This window comes from Bombina bombina, chromosome 1 (genome assembly GCF_027579735.1).
Source record: "Bombina bombina isolate aBomBom1 chromosome 1, aBomBom1.pri, whole genome shotgun sequence".
In the NCBI taxonomy this organism is placed as follows: Eukaryota; Metazoa; Chordata; class Amphibia; order Anura; family Bombinatoridae; genus Bombina; species Bombina bombina.
Window position 1 is genome coordinate 1,270,070,533 of NC_069499.1, and position 22,492 is coordinate 1,270,093,024.

The window sequence follows — 22,492 nt, forward strand, 5'->3', positions numbered from 1 at the left end:
GCAGGCAGCAAGTATCCAAACAAAGGCAATGTCACCAGCAGGAAGCTAGACTTCAATGTCAAAGCAAGGAGTGAAGGCATAGGTTGCTCAATATGTAGTCAGAGAGCTGAGTCCCTGATTGGCTAGCATCCAAAGACCGGAGAGCTGAGAGACACACACATACCTATGATAATAATCCTCCTCAAACACCTGCAAGTAAACATCCTCCAGTGGCACTGACCGAGCAAACTGGAGTCCCTGGTTCAATCCCAAGCAGGGCCCAACAAGGAAGTCACCAGCGGCGTCCCCGTTGTGTAATTTGCATTTTAGTACGAACAGAGCTTATAGGATCCTTACAAGTAGTGTTACACCCTTTTGCCGTTATTTTGTCAAGTTATTAGATCCACCTTGCCTCACGTAAAATGGATCGTTCACAATTCCCCCCTCTTTTCAAGGTAGGGAAGTAGTTTATTAGCATTTTTTCCAAACTAGACACATTTTGTCAGACGTACTACTTTTAATAGCTTGTAAAATTGCATGTTGCTGACTGTTGTAGACATTTGGCCATGTAGAAAAGATAACCTGATCAAATAATGATGTAAAACTCAGAAGTGCAATTTACAATACTGTATCTTACAGTGTTTATTCCAATGTGGATGCTGGAAATAGGATCAAGATAACAGATTTCTGCAAGTCATGCAATTGCTACATTTGAAACATCCTGTTTTTTTGTTGTTTTTAAATTTATTTTTTTTACACCTCAGTTTTCTTATAGCATTGCTGTGGATCACCCCTCAGGTTTTTAGCACGTCTATATAGATTGCAATAAAAAAATGAGGATTATGTTTTGTTTTATATAAAGATGTAAGTTACATTGCAACCTTTTGAATTATTTTCAAATCTAAAAAATGGGCAGAATCACTACTAACATATATATTTTTTTTATGTAGCTAGTATAGTGGATTTTTTTTGTTTAAGTAATGTTTGATTGCGTAAGTCTCATAATGTGCCATTTTCAATTTGCATAGACCGGTGTCATATCCAAATCCATTGAGGTCTCAGAAGTCTGAACATAATACCAATCCTCAAATTTAAAGTAATTTTTGCACAAACATAACTCCTTGAGTTCCATTATGAATTCCATTGTGTGCCCAGTATAATTTGAAGAATTCAACATCATCGATCTGACAGCCCACAGATCTGTCACCAAAAAATGTGGTACTTTTAGATGTTTCACGATCAAAAATTAAAATTCTTTATCTTTTGTAATTGTTGCTTGATTGGTGTATAATAATAGTTTTATTATGCATACGATCACATAATGCTTTTTTCCTCTTACAGTTTATATAAGATTATTATCACATTTTAATTAAATACAGAAAAATATTTAAAATTAACTTAACTATATATATTCAAATACAACAGCACATGCTTTTAATTTTATTACAAGTTGGATGATAGGACAGTGGCCATACAACATCCCTGCTACTAAATTGTTTTGTTGTTTTAAAATGCAAAAGATAAGATTCAGTTGGTCAGAAATCTTCCCAGGTTGGATTAATTACTTGAAGGCTTGGGTATTCAGTGAAGTATGCGTAATGGTTGTTGATGTTCTTAAAGTGGTAAAATAATAATACAGTATATCAAAAGTCAAGTGCACTGTACTTGGCTGTTTACTTAGCAGTTACATAGTTTTCTTTTTGGAATCTTAATGCCAAATATGAAATTCATAGAGAAGTAGATTTATGTTATCTGATACAAATTGGTCATAAATTGTTTGCTGACAAAGACATTTGCCTTGGAAGTGTGAGCTGATATATTTATTTCCATATTTGCTTTTGTAGGGCTTGACCAGTTGTTTTTTAATCAAGAAGCCAGCCAGAATATTGAGGAGTCAATCACACATTTTTTGAGCATACATGTAGAATAGCAAAACAAAATTTGGATCCATAAGTACAACTTTAGAATCCCTGTTGTTTCAGTCTTTTTTGTTGTTGTTGCTATCTATAGGATTAATTACCTGTACTTTTTTTCTACATTAATTCAATAGGCCAATACATTCATTGCGTTACCTGTTTGTGTGTAGAGGTAGGGAGGCAGGGTTTGACTATAAATGTTATATTTCCAAAGCCAGTTTTCTTTTATTTCTTCTCTGTACGTGCTTTATTTACTTCCTCTCTTCTCCAGTCATTTTCTCTCTAATTGATTACACACATGGACATGTTAAGGCCCTTTATGCAGGCACTGTCTACAAATAAACTTGAAATAAAGCACATCTTTACTTACAGAGACATAAATAGGTTAGCACATTGTACCACACTTATAACATGTATGTATTCAACTATTATATTTAATGGTATAGCCTCTATTGATTGCAAAAATATATATCCAAATGATCCTCCAAATTGTGAAGCATTAATTAATTGATAGTTCAGTTCATCTGTCAATATTTATTAATTTATTCAAGAAACCTAGGAACTCAAACCCTGCCCCAGAACTCCAGACCCTTCCATGATCAAAAAATGCCTGCCTATGGACTGTGCACACCTTGCATTATTCCCAAGTACACACATGGTGCCTGATTATGGGGCACAATTAATTCCTTCTTTATACCCTGTATTTATATAATATACATTATATAGTTCTGCAGAATAGTTTGGTGCTTTTTAGTGTAATCAGTAGGGGGTTATTAAAGTTAGGATATTGATGGAGACAGGTAAAGAAGATTTTCAGTGTTGTTGTAAGGGTCTGCAGGACATTAGGGAGTATGTTGAACATAAAACTATGAACCTGATATTCAGTACAAATAATTTCCAAGATACAAGGGAACCAATACAGTGTCTGGAATGATTGGAAGACAATGAGATAAACAGAATTATAGACAGAAACTTATCGCTGATTGCGAACTATCTTGGTATCTTTAGGATTCTTTGGTGTTCCAACAGGCGAAATCAGTTATTTCAAATAACAAAATAAAGGTAAATTAGCAGTTTGAAAAACAATTTAATTCACTCCAGCAGGTAAGATGGATGATTGGGAACACATTAAAGGAGAGAGAATGTTACACTACACTGTCCCTTTAAACTCTTATATTACTGCCTATAGTAATAGGCAGACAGTGCACATTATATTGCAGCCATGAGTGTTGCAATGCTTGGGATACCAGGATTATTAATTTATGTGAGGGAAGTGTGCCTTTGTAAATTACATATATCTATTGTCTTCCTTGAAAGTAAAAACATATTTATATATATATTTGTGTTTATCCAGTACTCCTGTATTAGTAAGAAATTAAATATGATGAGAGATTAGATATTTTTCCTATATTTATTATTGTCCTGGCTAGTAAACTATAGTGATATTTTTCCAGCCTTATATCTATCTGACTATTTTATTTATTTGTGTGTGTGAGTGTGTTTATATAAACATAATGCATATTTCTTGATCTAAATTATCTGGCAGCTCGGATAACCTGAACAGGAAACATCAGGGTACTGTTGTCACTGCTAAATCTACTTAAACGTATGTTTTCATGAGTTTTCAGATTCAAGCAATCAACTCTAAACTTGTCAAATGAGCAGTGGCTCTGTTGTCAATAAAACTGATCTCCAGCTTACCTCCATGGCTTCCCTGAGTGCTTTTTCCATCTTGTGTGCCAGTGTTTTTATGTGGAATAAAAGACACTGTAATACTATGTGGTGAGAGTAAGGAAACTAAACATTAACCAGTTCACTGTTAAGATGTTTGTTTTGGGGCATTGCTAAAAGAACAGTAATATAGGGATTCATAACATTTATAAACGTCTGTGAAGCAACTAGAATGAAAATAATAATTTCAAGATTGAGCTCTCTAAGGCCTAGATTTGGAGTTCGGCGGTAGCCGTCAAAACCAGCGTTAGAGGCTCCTAACGCTGGTTTTGGCCGCCCGCTGGTATTTGGAGTCAGTGATTAAAGGGTCTAACGCTCACTTTTCAGCCGCGACTTTTCCATACCGCAGATCCCCTTACGTCAATTGCGTATCCTATCTTTTCAATGGGATCTTTCTAACGCTGGTATTTAGAGTCGTTTCTGAAGTGAGCGTTAGAGCTCTAACGACAAAACTCCAGCCGCCTGAAAATAGCAGGAGTTAAGAGCTTTCTGGCTAACGCCGGTTCATAAAGCTCTTAACTACTGTACCCTAAAGTACACTAACACCCATAAACTACCTATGTACCCCTAAACCGAGCTCCCCCCACATCGCCGCCACTCGATTAAAATTTTTAACCCCTAATCTGCCGACCGCCACCTACGTTATACTTATGTACCCCTAATCTGCTGCCCCTAACCCCGCCGACCCCTGTATTACATTTATTAACCCCTAACCTGCCCCCCACAACGTCGCCGCCAGCTACTTAAAATAATTAACCCCTAATCTTCCGACCGCAAAGCGCCGCCACCTACGTTATCCCTATGTACCCCATATCTGCTACCCCTAACACCGCCGACCCCTATATTATATTTATTAACCCCTAATCTGACCCCCTCAACGTCGCCGACACCTGCCTACACTTATTAACCCCTAATCTGCCGAGCGGACCTGAGCGCTACTATAATAAAGTTATTAACCCCTAATCCGCCTCACTAACCCTATAATAAATAGTATTAACCCCCTAATCTGCCCTCCCTAACATCGCCGACACCTACCTTCAATTATTAACCCCTAATCTGCCGAGCGGAGCTCACCGCTATTCTAATAAATGTATTAACCCCTAAAGCTAAGTCTAACCCTAACACTAACACCCCCCTAAGTTAAATATAATTTACATCTAACAAAATAAATTAACTCTTATTAAATAAATGATTCCTATTTAAAGCTAAATACTTACCTGTAAAATAAATCCTAATATAGCTACAATATAAATTATAATTATATTATAGCTATTTTAGGATTATTATTTATTTTACAGGCAACTTTGTAATTATTTTAACCAGGTACAATAGCTATTAAATAGTTAAGAACTATTTAATAGTTACCTAGTTAAAATAATAACAAATTTACCTGTAAAATAAATCCTAACCTAAGATATAATTAAACCTAACACTACCCTATCAATAAATTAATTAAATAAACTACCTACAATTACCTACAATTAACCTAACACTACACTATCAATAAATTAATTAAACACAATTCCTACAAATAAATACAATTAAATAAACTAGCTAAAGTACAAAAAATAAAAAAGAACTAAGTTACAAAAAATAAAAAAATATTTACAAACATAAGAAAAATATTACAACAATTTTAAACTAATTACACCTACTCTAAGCCCCCTAATAAAATAACAAAGCCCCCCAAAATAAAAAATTCCCTACCCTATTCTAAATTAAAAAAGTTACAAGCTCTTTTACCTTACCAGCCCTGAACAGGGCCCTTTGCGGGGCATGCCCCAAGAATTTCAGCTCTTTTGCCTGTAAAAGAATAAATACAATACCCCCCCCAACATTACAACCCACCACCCACATACCCCTAATCTAACCCAAACCCCCCTTAAATAAACCTAACACTAAGCCCCTGAAGATCTTCCTACCTTGTCTTCACCATCCAGGTATCACCGATCCGTCCTGGCTCCAACATCTTCATCCAACCCAAGCGGGGGTTGGCGATCCATCATCCGGTGCTGAAGAGGTCCAGAAGAGGCTCCAAAGTCTTCCTCCTATCCGGCAAGAAGAGGACATCCGGACCGGCAAACATCTTCTCCACGCGGCATCTTCGATCTTCTTCCATCCGGTGCGGAGCGGGTCCATCTTGAAGCAGGCGACGCGGATCCATCCTCTTCTTCCGTTGTCTCCCGACTAATGACGGTTCCTTTAAGGGACGTCATCCAAGATGGCGTCCCTCGAATTCCGATTGGCTGATAGGATTCTATCAGCCAATCGGAATTAAGGTAGGAATTTTCTGATTGGCTGATGGAATCAGCCAATCAGAATCAAGTTCAATCCGATTGGCTGATCCAATCAGCCAATCAGATTGAGCTCGCATTCTATTGGCTGATCGGAACAGCCAATAGAATGCGAGCTCAATCTGATTGGCTGATTGGATCAGCCAATCGGATTGAACTTGATTCTGATTGGCTGATTCCATCAGCCAATCAGAAAATTCCTGCCTTAATTCCGATTGGCTGATAGAATCCTATCAGCCAATCGGAATTCGAGGGACGCCATCTTGGATGACGTCCCTTAAAGGAACCGTCATTAGTCGGGAGACAACGGAAGAAGAGGATGGATCCACGTCGCCTGCTTCAAGATGGACCCGCTCCGCACCGGATGGAAGAAGATCGAAGATGCCGCTTGGAGAAGATGTTTGCCGGTCCGGATGTCCTCTTCTTGCCGGATAGGAGGAAGACTTTGGAGCCTCTTCTGGACCTCTTCAGCACCGGATGATGGATCGCCAACCCCCGCTTGGGTTGGATGAAGATGTTGGAGCCAGGACGGATCGGTGATACCTGGATGGTGAAGACAGGGTAGGAAGATCTTCAGGGGCTTAGTGTTAGGTTTATTTAAGGGGGGTTTGGGTTAGATTAGGGGTATGTGGGTGGTGGGTTGTAATGTTGGGGGGGGGGTATTGTATTTATTCTTTTACAGGCAAAAGAGCTGAAATTCTTGGGGCATGCCCCGCAAAGGGCCCTGTTCAGGGCTGGTAAGGTAAAATAGCTTGTAACTTTTTTAATTTAGAATAGGGTAGGGAATTTTTTATTTTGGGGGGCTTTGTTATTTTATTAGGGGGCTTAGAGTAGGTGTAATTAGTTTAAAATTGTTGTAATATTTTTCTTATGTTTGTAAATATTTTTTTATTTTTTGTAACTTAGTTCTTTTTTATTTTTTGTACTTTAGCTAGTTTATTTAATTGTATTTATTTGTAGGAATTGTGTTTAATTAATTTATTGATAGTGTAGTGTTAGGTTAATTGTAGGTAATTGTAGGTAGTTTATTTAATTATTTTATTGATAGGGTAGTGTTAGGTTTAATTATATCTTAGGTTAGGATTTATTTTACAGGTAAATTTGTTATTATTTTAAATAATTACAAATTATTTTAAAATAATTACAAAGTTGCCTGTAAAATAAATATTAATCCTAAAATAGCTATAATATAATTATAATTTATATTGTAGCTATATTAGGATTTATTTTACAGGTAAGTATTTAGCTTTAAATAGGAATCATTTATTTAATAAGAGTTAATTTATTTCGTTAGATGTAAATTATATTTAAGTTAGGGGGGTGTTAGTGTTAGGGTTAGACTTAGCTTTAGGGGTTAATACATTTATTAGAATAGCGGTGAGCTCCGCTCGGCAGATTAGGGGTTAATAATTGAAGGTAGGTGTCGGCGATGTTAGGGAGGGCAGATTAGGGGTTAATACTATTTATGATAGGGTTAGTGAGGCGGGTTAGGGGTTAATAACTTTATTATAGTAGCGCTCAGGTCCGCTCGGCAGATTAGGGGTTAATAAGTGTAGGCAGGTGTCAGCGACGTTGAGGGGGGCAGATTAGGGGTTAATAAATATAATATAGGGGTCAGCGATGTTAGGGCAGCAGATTAGGGGTACATAGGGATAACGTAGGTTGCGGCGGTTTACGGAGCGGCAGATTAGGGGTTAAAAAAAATATGCAGGGGTCAGCGATAGCGGGGGCGGCAGATTAGGGGTTAATAAGTGTAAGGTTAGGGGTGTTTAGACTCGGGGTACATGTTAGAGTGTTAGGTGCAGACGTAGGAAGTGTTTCCCCATAGGAAACAATGGGGCTGCGTTAGGAGCTGAACGCTGCTTTTTTGCAGGTGTTAGGTTTTTTTTCAGCTCAAACAGTCCCATTGTTTCCTATGGGAGAATCGTGCATGAGCACGTTTTTGAGGCTGGCCGCGTCCGTAAGCAACTCTGGTATCGAGAGTTGCATTTGCGGTACAAATGCTCTACGCTCCTTTTTTGGAGCCTAACGCAGCATTTGTTTGAACTCTCGATACCAGAGTTAAATTTATGGTGCGGCCAGAAAAAAGCCCGCGGAGCGTTAACAGCCCTTTTACCGCCAAACTCCAAATCTAGGCCTAAGACTGCAGTACTGTCTGTGTGTTTAATTATCTGCTTTCAGGGTATGGTATAGTATCAATATGTTAGTATCCATATGTTACAGGTAAAGTAAGAAATCCGGGTAATCCTAGGATTACCCGGGTAGAACAGACGTTACTCAAGTGGCTGTGGGTAAAGCCTGATGTACTGTAATTCCCCCATCTACACTATTTATTTTGCCTTCCCCTTCAAGGAAGGCTCCCCGACGATCCTCTGGCATCCACCCCAAGTGAACCTTTTACAATGAGGTTTACACGAGGGGGTTCACCCCCCTTGAACCCCCAGACGGAGGCAAAAATGATAGTGTGGATGAGGGAATTACAGTGCATGCTATATATGTTTGATGCGGTGACTCCGCACTGTGAGGGGATTTATGATCTTACATCAGGCTTTACCTACAGCCGCTTGAGTAATGTCCGTTTTACCCGGGTAATCCTAGGATTACCCCATATCTGACGTTACCCGCAACACATACATTTAAGGGCATGGAGGGTGTTTAATGAGAAAGTCACAATTCAAATGTAGTTTTTTTTATCTCCGTACAGTAAACTATTTGAGCACTCCTGCATCTCTGTAAAGTGGATGCATGCTGGCCCTATGTAGGTGTGTTGTTACAGTAGATTTTGCTATATAGGTTCTGGCTTTGCAGTTGGTTTGTTGTCCAGTTGTCCTTGTGCTGAGCTTGTAGCAACCTTGTTGAGGCTATGGCTTAGTTAAACATTGCTGAAGGATGGTCTGAGCCCTTAGATATACATACTAGCGGAATGTCATTTCCTCAAGGTCAGATGTTACCATCCAGTCTCAAAGCAAATAATTTTTTTTGTATAGTGATTGCTTCAATTTTTTGAGACGTTTATATCCTCTCCTTTCTCACAGCGTTGTTCCTCAGACCACTGTAATACTGAACAATGACAGACAGAGCTCGGTTGTAGCAAAATTGGAAGGTCAAGACGAGTCAATGAACAGGACGTCAGAAGCGATGGAAAATATGCTTAACAGGTACTATAGTCCAGGATTTTGTTAAGTAAAACTTGCCATCACGTTAAGTCTGTACAAAAATGTATTTGTTACCTTAGTAATTAAAAAGTGTTGTTGACCAGCTGTAGAGTTCACATTTTTTTGAGCTGCGTGTATTAGAATGTTTCTGCTTGTGCTATATATTTACTTTGTAGTTAATCTGTATATAAAGTTGTAATAATGCGTCCATAAATGACTGAGCTGGCTTTTAAGATATTCTCCTACATTTTATGATATTTTGTCCACCCATGCTCTAAAGTCATAGGGAAAAAATATGGGACTACAAAAAAATGCTTATACATCAGCATTCACTAAATTATATGCTAATTTCTCTTGTAAGGTGTATCCAGTCCACGGATTCATCCTTTACTTGTAGGATATTCTCCTTCCCTACAGGAAGTGGCAAAGAGAGCACACAGCAGAGCTGTCCATATAGCTCCCCCTCTAGCTCCACCCCCCAGTCATTCTCTTTGCCGGTTCTATGCACTAGGGTCTCTCTCGGGAGGGTGAAGCGAATGTGGTGTTATAATTGTAGTTTTTATTATCTTCAATCAAAAGTTTGTTATTTTTAATGGTACCGGTTTGTACTATTTACTCTCAAGCAGAAAAGTGATCAAGATTTCTGCTGAGAGGAAAATGATTTTAGCATGTTGTAACTAAAATCCACTGCTGTTCCCACACAGGACTGAGGAGTACCAGAAAACTTCAGTTGGGGGGAACGGTTTGCAGGGTAGTCTGCAATAAGGTATGTTCAGTCATTTATTTCTAGACAAGACTGAGATAATGCTAGAAGAGACTGACAATATCCCCATGAGGGGAGGGTAAGCTATGTTCAGAGACTTAGTAAGGAATTGAATGCTTAAATGACAGGGCTAATTATGCTGGTTGATACTAATTCAGGGCAATCGATGGTTTATCTAAGGAAAATATCGTTTGTAAGACATTTTGAAAGTCCTTTTGGGTTCTTTCTGGGGTTATTACCCACATGGCTATTTTTTATTCACTTAGGAGTGATTTCTTAGGCCTCACAGCTCCGGAGTAGAGTGGGAGGAGCCTAATTTCGCGCCTCAGATGCGCAGTTAGAATTGCATAGAAGTTCATGCTGCTTCACATGGAGGGTCCTGCTGCTGTTTGAGGGCCTAAAAGAAACTATATTCCCCCAAATTTGGTCCCTAAGGGCAGGTAGGGCCACAGCAGTGCTGTGGCAAGGTGCTGTAGTAATTTTAACCGGGTGTTGGCTTTAGGCTGCTCCGGTTTGGGCATTAAGGAGTTAATCGTTTTGCTACTAGTGGTGCAATCTTACTAAGGCTTTAGGTACATGCTGTGAAAATTTCAAAAGAATTGCTGCATTTTTCACTGTTTTGCAAAATTGTGTGCCTTTTTTTATCTCTTAAAGGCACAGTAACGTTTTTTTCAAATTGTGTTTTTTATTTGATTAAAGTGATTTCCAAGGTAAACAGGCCAAAAAGCCTGCAGCTGCCACCAAGACAGCATGAAGGGGTAGCCCCCGATCCGGGACCGGATCTAGTAGGGGGCAGACTCTTTCTCTTCGCTCAGGCCTGGGCAAGAGATGTACACGATCCTTGGGCATTAGATATTGTATCCCAGGGATATCTTCTAGAATTCAAGGGCTCTCCTCCAAGGGGAAGGTTCCACATTTCTCGTCTGTCTACAGATCAGATAAAGAAAGAGGCGTTTTTACGCTGTTTAGAAGATCTACATACAATGGGAGTGATCCACCCAGTTCCAATTGCGGAACAAGGGTTGGGTTTTTACTCAAACCTGTTTGTGGATCCTGGATCTAAAAATTCTAAACAGATTCCTCAGAGTCCCATCATTCAAAATGGAGACCATTCAGACAATTTTACCAATGATCCAGGAAGGTCAATATATGACTACCGTGGATCTAAAGGATGCATACCTACACATTCCTATCCACAAAGATCATCACCAGTTTCTCAGGTTCGCTTTTCTGGACAAGCATTACCAGTTTGTGGCTCTTCCTTTCGGTTGGCCACTGCTCCCAGAATTTTCACAAAGGTGCTAGGCTCCCTCCTGGCGGTGCTAACACCGCGGGGCATAGCAGTGGCGCCTTACCTAGACGACATCTTAATTCAGGCACCGTCTTTCCAAAGAACCTATACGGAAATTGTATTGGCCTTTCTGAGGTCTCATGGGTGGAAGGTGAACATCAAAAAGAGTTCTCTTTCCCCTCTCACAAGGGTTCCCTTCCTAGGGACTCTAATAGACTCGGTAGAAATGAAAATATTTCTGACGGAGGTCAGAAAATTAAAACTCTTAACTACTTGCCGAGCTCTTCATTCCATTCCCCGGCCATCTGTAGCTCAGTGCATGGAGACAATCGGATTTATGGTAGCAGCAATGGACATAGTCCCTTTTGCTCGGATACACCTCAGACCACTGCAACTATGCATGCTCAAACAGTGGAATGGGGATTGTGCAGATTTGTCTCCTCAAATTCAGTTGGACCTGGAGACCAGAGATTCTCTTCTCTGGTGGTAGTCTCAGGATCACCTGTCTCAGGGAATATGTTTCCGCAGGCCAGAGTGGATCATTGTAACGACCGACGCCAGTCTGTTAGGCTGGGGTGCTGTCTGGGACTCCCTGAAAGCTCAGGGCTTATGGTCTCGGGAAGAAACGCTTCTCCCGATAAACATTCTGGAACTGAGGGCGATATTCAACGCTCTTCAGGCATGGCCTCAACTAGCTGCGGCCAAATTAATCAGATTTCAGTCGGACAACATCACGACTGTAGCTTACGTCAATCATCAGGGGGGAACAAAGAGTTCCCTAGCAATGATGGAAGTAACCAAAATAATCAGGTGGGCGGAGGATCACTCCTGCCATCACTCAGCAATTCACATCCCAGGAGTAGACAACTGGGAGGCGGATTTTCTAAGTCGTCAGACTTTTCACCCGGGGGAGTGGGAGCTCCACCCGGAGGTATTTGCCCAGCTGACTCAGCTTTGGGGCACTCCAGAGTTGGATCTGATGGCGTCCCGTCAGAACACCAAACTTCCTCTCTACAGGTCCAGGTCCCGGGACCCCAAGGCGGTATTGATAGATTCTCTAGCAGCGCCTTGGTCCTTCAATCTGGCTTATGTCTTTCCACCGTTTCCCCTTCTCCCTCGTCAGGTCGCCAGAATCAAGCAGGAGAAGGCTTTGGTGATTCTGATAGCGCCTGCAGGACTTGGTATGTAGACCTAGTGGACATGTCATCTGTCCCACCATGGACACTGCCAATGAGGCAGGATCTTCTAATTCAGGGTCCGTTCAAGCATCCAAATCTAGTTTCTCTACGTCTGACTGCTTGGAGATTGAACGCTTAATTCTATCAAAGCGTGGTTTCTCTGAGTCAGTTATAGATACTCTGATTCAGGCTAGAAAGCCTGTCACCAGGAAAATCTACCATAAGATATGGCGGAAATATCTGGGTTGGTGTGAATCCAAGGGTTACTCATGGAGTAAGATTAGGATTCCCAGGATATTGTCTTTCCTCCAAGAAGGATTGGATAAAGGACTGTCAGCTAGTTCCTTAAAAGGACAGATATCTGCTCTGTCTATCCTTTTACACAAGCGTCTGGCAGAGGTACCAGACGTTCAAGAGTTTGCTCAGGCTTTAGTCAGAATCAAGCCTGTCTATAAATCCGCCATGGAGTCTAAATCTAGTTCTTTCAGTTCTTCAAGGGGTTCCGTTTGAACCTTTACATTCCATAGATATTAAGTTGTTATCTTGGAAAGTTTTGTTTTTGGTAGCTATCTCTTCTGCTCGAAGAGTTTCAGAATTATCTGCCTTACAGTGTGATTCACCTTACCTGGTGTTCCACGCAGATAAGGTAGTTTTGCGTACCAAGCCTGGTTTTCTTCCTAAAGTTGTTTCTAACAAGAATATTAACCAGGAAATTGTTGTTCCTTCTCTGTGTCCTAATCCTTCTTCGAAGAAGGTCTGTTACACAATCTAGATGTAGTTCGTGCTTTAAAGTTCTATTTACAAGCAACTCAGGATTTCAGACAAACATCTTCCTTGTTTGTTATCTATTCTGGTAAGAGGAGAGGTCAGAAAGCGACTGCTACCTCTCTTTCCTTTTGGCTGAAAAGCATCATCCGTTTGGCCTATGAAACTGCTGGCCAGCAGCCTCTTGAAACTATTACTTCTCATTCTACCAGAGCAGTGGCTTCCACATGGGCTTTTAAAAATGAGGCTTCTGTTGAACAGATTTGTAAGGCAGCGACTTGGTCTTCACTGCATACTTTTGCCAAATTTTACAAATTCGATACTTTTGCTTCTTCGGAGGCTATTTTTGGGAGAAAGGTTTTGCAAGCAGTGGTGCCTTCCGTTTAAGGTACCTGTCTTGTTCCCTCCCTTCATCCGTGTCCTAAAGCTTTGGTATTGGTATCCCACAAGTAAAGGATGAATCCGTGGACTGGATACACCTTACAAGAGAAAACAGAATTTATGCTTACCTGATAAATTACTTTCTCTTGTGGTGTATCCAGTCCACGGCCCGCCCTGGCAATTAAGTCAGGTAAAAATTTTTTTGTATAAACCAGTCACCACTGCACCCTATGGTTTCTCCTTTTTCTTCCTAACCTTTGGTCGAATGACTGGGGGGTGGAGCTAGAGGGGGAGCTATATGGACAGCTCTGCTGTGTGCTCTCTTTGCCACTTCCTGTAGGGAAGAAGAATATCCCACAAGTAAAGTATGAATCTGTGGACTGGATACACCACAAGAGAAAGTAATTTATCAGGTAAGCATAAATTCTGTTTTTCTGTGTTAGGTATTTACCATCAATGTTTTTTAATGTTAATGAAAACTTAAAGGGACATGATTATTTCATGATTCAGATAGAGCATAACATTTTTAACAACTTTCCAATTTATTTTTATTATCTAGTTTGTTTAATTCTCTTTGTATCCTTTGTTGAAAGGTATACCTAGGTAGGCTCAGAAGCTGTTGGTGGATGGCTTGACAAATATGCAGCTTATAATTGGCTTTCAGCTGGCTCCCAGTGGGGCATTGCTGCTCCTTCAGCAAAGCATAACAACAGACTGAAGCAAATTTAGTAATAGAGGTATATTGGAAAGTGTTGTGTTTCATGTCCTTTTAATTTCAAGGGGATCATTCTTACTATATCATGTACTAATTCACATTCAAAGCATTGTGAAATAAAGAAACAGAAAAATGTCCATAAGGTTTTAAAATGAGTATAAAAAACAAGGTAACGTGTTAAAATGAAGTCCTTGCATAAGAACATGCATTATCCATATATGGGTGTGGTTTCAGGAATATTTATAAACCAAACTCTTTTAACATGAATTGGGGCTCTGTTTTTTTTTCTTATTTTCAATAGTTTGCTTTAATTATGGTTGTATACAAGTGTGCTGGCTTCCTTGGTACTCTTTTTTTTCCTTAAGGAAGAATTTCAATAGGTTCTTCTGCAACTGACATAGCTCCCAGTCTTTTGGTAAGTGGTTGTAGACTGCATCAGAAGCCATGCAGATATAGGTGGGTCTTGATAGCCCAATACATACATTCATCTCATGGCCACTTAAAGGACAGTAAAGTCAAAATTAAACTTTCATGGTTTAGAGAGAATGTGCAATTTTTAACAACTTTCTTCAATTTACTTCTATTATAAAATTTGCTTTGTGCTCTTGGTATTGTTTGTTGAAGAGTAGACCTATATAGGCTCACTGGGGCTCAGGAGAGTGCACATGTCTTTAGCACTTTTTGGCAGCAGTGGTTGTAAAGCCACCAGTTTTTCTGGGAGTTTTAAGGTGGCTACATGTCTGACATCATGACTCAATATTATCTTTTAAGAATCTCTCTGGTTGGTTCACCATCCGGAGATTGCTCTAGAATTTGTGAGGTCCCAAGTGAGTTTTGGTCAGCCAGCATTGTTCACATATATGGCCCCAATGTCTCCATAATCATTTAACCTTTAAACTGAACCCACAGTAAAAGTGTTTAAACCTTTATGTATGAGTATGAGCAAGATCAAACGTCAGACTAGATATATTGCCCCCCTGCAAGTTTAAATGCTCAAAATAGACCAACTATTTGACCATATCAAACCTAATATTACATTTATTGCCTCTTCATATCCTCGTCCCAGTGTATTTCCACTTCATACTTCAGTTCAGATTCGGGTTGCCTAAAGTAACAAATCTCGGTTGCCGAAAACTAAACAAATAATATAGTTAGCCTATTAGAACCCTTTAAAGGGACAGCCTATATTTTTTATTGTTTAAAAAGATAGGCAACACCTTTATTAACCACTACTTGGTAAGCCGGCCCAGAGGGCAGTCTATGTGTTGTTAATAATAATAAAAAATGAACTACAAAAAAATAATAATATATATATCAAAATTAATAAAATTAAACCAAATCCCTATGAAAATAAAAAAGCTCCCCCCCCCCCCAAAAAAAATACCCCCTAATCTAATGCTAAACTAGACTTAAAAGGGCTTTTTGTAGGGCATTGCCCTAAGTTAAACTTTTGCAGTTACATAAAATCCTAAATCCCCCCTAACAGTAAAACACACCACCCACCAAACTCCCCAAAATAAAAAAAACCTAACTATCCATTGCCCTGAAAATGGCATTTGTATGGGCATTGCCATTAAAAGGGCATTCAGCTCTTTTGCTGCCCATACCTAATCTAAAAAAAATAAATAAAAAAAATTAGTCTAAAACCCCCAAAAATAAAAATAAAACCTACTCCCTATGAAAATAAAAAAGCCCCCCAAAATAAAAACACCCCCTAATCTAATGCTAAACTACCAATAGCCCTTAAAAGAGCTTTTTGTAGGGCAGTGTCCTAATTTAAACAGCTCTTTTGCAGTTACCAAAAATTCTAAGTCCCCCCTAACAGTAAAAGCCACCACCCACCAAACCCCTCAAAATAAATAAACCTAATACTAAAAACCTAAACTATCCATTGCCCTGAAAAGGGCAGTTGTATGGGCATTGCCCTTAAAAGGGAATTCAGCTCTTTTGCTGCCCATCCCTAATGTAAAAAAATAAAACCTAAGTTTAAATTAAGCTAAAATTACAGAAAATAAAAAAATCTTATATTACAGAAAATAAAAACTTAAATTATGCTTACCTGATAATTTTCTTTTCTTCAGATGGAAAGTGTCCACAGCTGCATTCATTACTTTTGGGAAATAAGAACCTGGCCAGGAGGAGGCAAATACACCCCAGCCAAAGGCTTAAATGCTCCTCCCACTTCCCTCATTCCCCAGTCATTCTGCCGAGGAACAGTAGAAAAAATACCAGGGTAAAAAGGTGCCAGAAGAATAAAAAATAAGAGACGCCCCACAGAAAAAATAAGAGTGGGGAGCTGTGGACTCTTTCCATCTGAAGAAAAGAAAAGTATCAGGTAAGCATAATTTAAGTTTTTCTTCATAAATGGAAAGAGTCCACAGCTGCATTCATTACGTTTGGGAAAACAATACCCAAGCTATAGAGGACACTGAATGCAAAAACGGGAGGGTACAATAGGCGGCCCATTCTAAAGGCAACATGCCTGATAAAAAAACACAACCCAACCAAACCATGCTTCGTCGGAGCTGGGCAAAAAAACTAGAAGGAAAAGGCCCCAAGGACACTGACCGGCAGATAGTCCGAAAGCCTAACTAGAGACCGCAAACAGACTCACTGAGCCAACACTCCTCCAGAAGAACCGTTGCCCAGCAGTCGTTCCCCTTACTATTACAGTACCAAAATCCCCAAAAGAGAGAGGACAAGGGTAAGCCAAAGGGATACCCAAAAGGTACAGCAAAATCCATAAAGGAAAAAAAAACCTTCAAAGAAGGGACAAGTCCACAGAGACCCAAATGGATCCCGAGAACAAGGGGAGACAACGCCCAACCCACAAGGAGCAACCGGGCATCATCAAGGAGAAGAAACATTTCCCAAGCATCGTACAACAGAACCTAAAAAAAACCCAGCTGAAGACAAAGTCCTCAAAACGTCAGAACTCAGAGACTGAGCAAACAGAAAATTACAAGCACAAACTACTGAGCCCAGTAGAAGATATGTGGATTCCACAGGGATGGCAAAGATGTTTCAAATCCGGAAGGGAACAATGAAGTGTAGCAGCAAGGTGACCAATATAAAAGGTTTATTAAAAAGGGTTAAAAACAACTGCAACACGTTTCTCTGTGTCGCTGCACGGTTTCATCAGGCTGTACAAACATTGTCAAAGCTGCTACACTTATATCTATTGGTTTCCAATCAGCATCTAAGAAAAATACACACCACAAGTAACACATCTGTTCTGAGTATGAATCATCACATGAACATGGTTCTTAATTATTTGCACGAAAAGTCTATATAATTTTGGGATCCATGTGTCCTACAGAATAACAGAATAATGTTTCTCACAAATATATATTTAGTGTGTATAACGTTTCTATTGTCCAGGCACGATTGTTACAAATATACAAGTAAGCTAAGGGAAGTAATGGCGATCATCAGGTTCCTCATCTCATAAAGTGTCCAATCATGTACAAGGGGCGTGATCAAAGTCACAAGATACGTCATGTAATAGAATAAATAATAATCCTAATCGCAGTCATCAAAATAAATCTACATCAATATATATCATAAATATACATCAATATGATGCACAAAACTAGTATAGCACAAAAATCCCACTGATCCAGAAAGTATAATATATATATATATATATATATATATATTATACATACTGCATGTATGTATGTATGTGTATATATATATATATATATATATATATATATATATATAGAGCGAACCTGGTCTTGTTTATATGGAAGGGCGATATAAGTTCCGCTGAGTCCTTTGTTGACGAGAGGTCTATAGTATTTTTTGATCTATGTTTGTCCTTTCTACAGATAACAAAATCATTACTACTACTCATTTTAAGACTGTTGACTGTAATAGTTATCTTAACCACCGTATCTCCTGGAAAAATAATATACCATACGGACAGTTTAAAAGAATACACAGAAACTGCAGTCTTTTGAATGATTATGAACAACAGAGCACAATCCTTAAGAATCGTTTTATTGAAAAGGGATACCCTGAACATGTGATTAATGCTGCATACGAACGTGCTAAAACTGATGAGAGGAAATCTTATTTTGGACGAAATTCTAAAAACAATCGGCTAGATTTAGAGTTTTGCGGCCAAAGGGGTGCGTTAGCTACGCGTGTTTTCCCCCCCCCGCACCTTTTAAATAACGCTGGTATTTAGAGTTCTCTGAAGGGCTGCGTTAGGCTCCAAAAAGGAGCGTAGAGAATAATTTCCACTTCAACTCTAAATACCAGCGTTGCTTACGGTAGCGGCCAGCTTGAAAAACGTGCTTGCGCACGATATCCCCATAGGAAACAATGAAGCAGTTTGAGCTACAAAAAAGCAACGTTCAGCTCCTAACACAGCCCCATTGTTTCCTATGGGGAAACAGTTTGTAAGTCTGCACCTAAAACCCTAACATGAACCCTGAGTCTAAACACCCCAAACCTTACACTTATTAACCCTTAATCTGCCGCCCCCGCTATCGCTGACACCTGCATTATATTATTTTCCCCTAATCTGCCGCTCCGGACACCGCCGCAACCTACGTTATCCCTATGAACCACTAATCTGCTGCCCCCAACGTCGCCGACACCTACATTATATTTATTAACCCCTAATCTGCCCCCCCCCCCAACGTCGCTGCTACCTTACCTACACTTATTAACCCCTAATCTGCCGACCGGACCTTGCCGCCACTATAATAAATGTATTAACCCCTAAACCGCTGCACTCCCGCCTCGCAAACCCTATAATAAATAGTATTAACCACTAATCTGCCCTCCCTAACATCGCCGCCACCTAACTTCAAGTATTAACCCCTAATCTGCCGACCGGACCTCGCCGCTACTATAATAAATGTATTAACCCCTAAAGCTAAGCCTAACCCTAACACCCCCTTAAGTTAAATATAATTTAAATCTAACCAAATAAATTAAATCTTATTAACTAAAGTGTTCCTATTTAAAGCTAAATACTTACCTGTAAAATAAACCCTAATATAGCTACAATATAACAAATAATTATATTTTAGCTATTTTAGCATTTATATTTATTTTACAGGCAACTTTGTATTTATTTTAACTAGGTACAATAGCTATTAAATGGTTATTTACTATTTAATAGCTAATTAGTTAAAATAATTAAAAAATTACCTGTAAAATAAATCCTAACCTAAGTTACAATTAAACCTAACACTACACTATCAATAAATTAATTAACTAAACTACCTACAATTACCTACAATTAAATCAACTAAACTAAATTACAAAAACAAACAAACACTAAATTACAAAAAATAAAAAAAGATTACAAGAATTTTAAACTAATTACACCTACTCTAAGCCCCCTTAAAAAATAACAAAGCCCCCCAAAATAAAAAAATGCCATACCCTATTCTAAAATAAAAAGTTAACAGCTCTATTACCTAACCAGCCCTTAAAAGGGCTTTTTGCAGGGCATGCCCCAAAGAAATCAGCTCTTTTGCCTGTAAAAAACCCCATACAATACCCCCCCAACGTTACAACCCACCACGCACATACCCCTAATCTAACCCACCCAAACCCCCCTTAAAAAACCTAACACTAAGCCCCTGAAGATCTCCCTACCTTGTATTCACCCAGCCGGGTATCACCGATCCGTCCAGAAGAGGGTCCAAAGTCTTCATCCTATCCGGCCAGAAGAGGTCCTCCAGAGGGTCCGAAGTCTTCATCCTATCCGGCCAGAAGAGGTCCTCCAGAGGGTCGGAAGTCTTCATCCTATCCGGCAAGAAGAGGTCCTCCAGAGGGTCCGAAGTCTTCATCCTATCCGGCAAGAAGAGGTCCTCCAGAGGGTCCCAAGTCTTCATCCTATCCGGCAAGAAGAGGTCCTCCAGAGGGTCCAAAGTCTTCATCCAGGTGGCATCTTCTATCTTCTTCCATCCGGAGCGGAGCGGGTCCATCTTGAAGCAGCCAACGTGGAGCCATCCTTCCTCACCGACGGACTAACGAAGAATGAAGGTTCCTTTAAATGATGTCATCCAAGATGGCGTCCCTCGAATTCCGATTGGCTGATATGATTCTATCAGCCAATCGGAATTAAGGTAGGAAAAATCTGATTGGCTGATTCAATCAGCCAATCAGATTGAAGTTCAATCCGATTGGCTGATTGGATCAGCCAATTAGATTGAGCTTGCTTTCTATTGGCTGTTCCGATCAGCCAATAGAATGTTAGACCCTTTCCTGACTGACTCTAAATACCAGCGGGCGGTAAAAAGCAGCGTTAGGACCCCTTAACACTGCTTTTGACGACTAACGCAGAACTCTAAATCTAGGCGAATTTGAATAATGATTATCAAGCCAATTCTACCTTTATTACTCAATACAATGTGAATCATATGAAGATAAAAAGTATCATTAAAAAACATTGGGGGCTGTTATGTAGGGACCCTATGTTGGGTAAATTGTTGGCATTTGAACCTAGATGTGTATTTAAAAGAGCACCTATGCTTAAACACTATCTGGCACCTAGTAAGGTCGTGGTCCATAAAACCAGGGATAGAAACAATCACATGAAATTATCTAAGAATTCTGATCACTGTACATTGTCCTCTAAGAAATTCAGGGCTAGGAAAAGGGTGTAAAAGTGTCATCTTAAAAATTGCGACATATGCAAATGTATTAATCCTGGCTGCATTTCTGTCTTCTCCCAAGTAAAGTAAAAAGTTTATGATTCACCTATACAGGTAGCCCTCAGTTTACGCTGGGGTTAGGTTCCAGAAGGAATGGTTGTAAATTGAAACCGTTGTAAATTGAAACCCAGTTTATAATGTAAGGCAATGGGAAGTGAGGGAGATAGGTTCCAGGCCCCTCTCAAAATTGGTAAAAGTAACACCTAATACATTATTTTTAAAGCTTTGAAATGAAGACTTTAAATGCTAAACAGCATTATAAACCTAATAAAATAATCACACAACACAGAATATATAATTAAACTAAGTTAAATGAACAAAAGCATTTGCTAAACAGCATTCTAAACCTAATAAAATAATCACACAGCACAGACTTTACTTGCATTTTTCTGCAAACAGTTCTTTCTATGCATTCCAATCTGGACTGATTTATAAACAGGAAGATCTTGTTCCTTTGCAAGCTGTTCGATAGCTCAGGTCTGGTTAAACTGATTAATTTCAGCTTGCTTGGCTTGCATATCTTTGCTGCAACACAAGTGGACAGCTCCACCTACTGGCTGTTTTAATCAATGCACTGCTTCTCAATGCTTTTCAATAGCAGTCACATGACTTAAAAAAAAGGTTGTTATTCTGAAACGGTGCAAATTGAACCGTTGTAAACCGAGGGACACCTGTACTTGTCATGTATATTCATATATGTTGTCTATCTGCTTACTTGTAAATTTTGTGGGATCCAATATGTGGGTCGCACGTGTAGACTAATCAGAAATGGATGGAATGAACATTTTAGAAATATGAAGAATAACTTCAAAAATCATACGCCTAGATTTAGAGTTTGGCGGTAGCCGTCAAAACCAGCGTTAGAGGCTCCTACCGCTGGTTTTTACCGCCCGCTGGTATTTGGAGTCAGTCAGGAAAGGGTCTAACGCTCACTTTCCAGCCGCGACTTTTCCATATCGCAGATCCCCTTGCGTCAATTGCGTATCCTATCTTTTCAATGGGATCTTTCTAACGCCGATATTTAGAGTCGTGGCTGAAGTGAGCATTAGAAATCTAACGACAAAACTCCAGCCGCAGCAAAAAGTCAGGAGTTAAGAGCTTTCTGGGCTAACGCCGATTCATAAAGCTCTTAACTACTGTGCTCTAAAGTACACTAACACCCATAAACTACCTATGTACCCCTAAACCGAGGCCCCCCCACATCGCCGCCACTCTATTAATTTTTTTTAACCCCTAATCTGCCGACCGCACACCGCCGCCACCTACGTTATCCCTATGTACCCCTAATCTGCTGCCCCTAACACCGCCGACCCCTATATTATATTTATTAACCCCTAATCTGCCGCCCCCAACGTCGCCTCCACCTGCCTACACTTATTAACCCCTAATCTGCCGACCGGACCTCACCGCTACTATAATAAATGTATTAACCCCTAATCCGCCTCACTCCCGCCTCAATAACCCTATAATAAATAGTATTAACCCCTAATCTTCCCCCCTAACATCGCCGACACCTAACTTCAAGCATTAACCCCTAATCTGCCGACCGGACCTCACCGCTACTCTAATAAATTTTTTAACCCCTAAAGCTAAGTCTAACCCTAACACCCCCATAGTTAAATATAATTTAAATCTAACGAA

At 39.6% G+C, this 22,492-nt stretch overlaps 1 protein-coding gene across 1 annotated transcript in view; it reads left to right on the forward strand.

Moving 5' to 3' along the window:
- Positions 1-22,492, forward strand: part of BANP (BTG3 associated nuclear protein) — a 1,088,809-nt gene that overhangs the window by 269,673 nt on the left and 796,644 nt on the right. Inside the window, exon 5 of the mRNA XM_053701244.1 lies at positions 8,956-9,078. Coding sequence (XP_053557219.1) covers positions 8,956-9,078 — 123 coding nt within the window. The remainder of the gene's footprint in view (positions 1-8,955; positions 9,079-22,492) is intronic.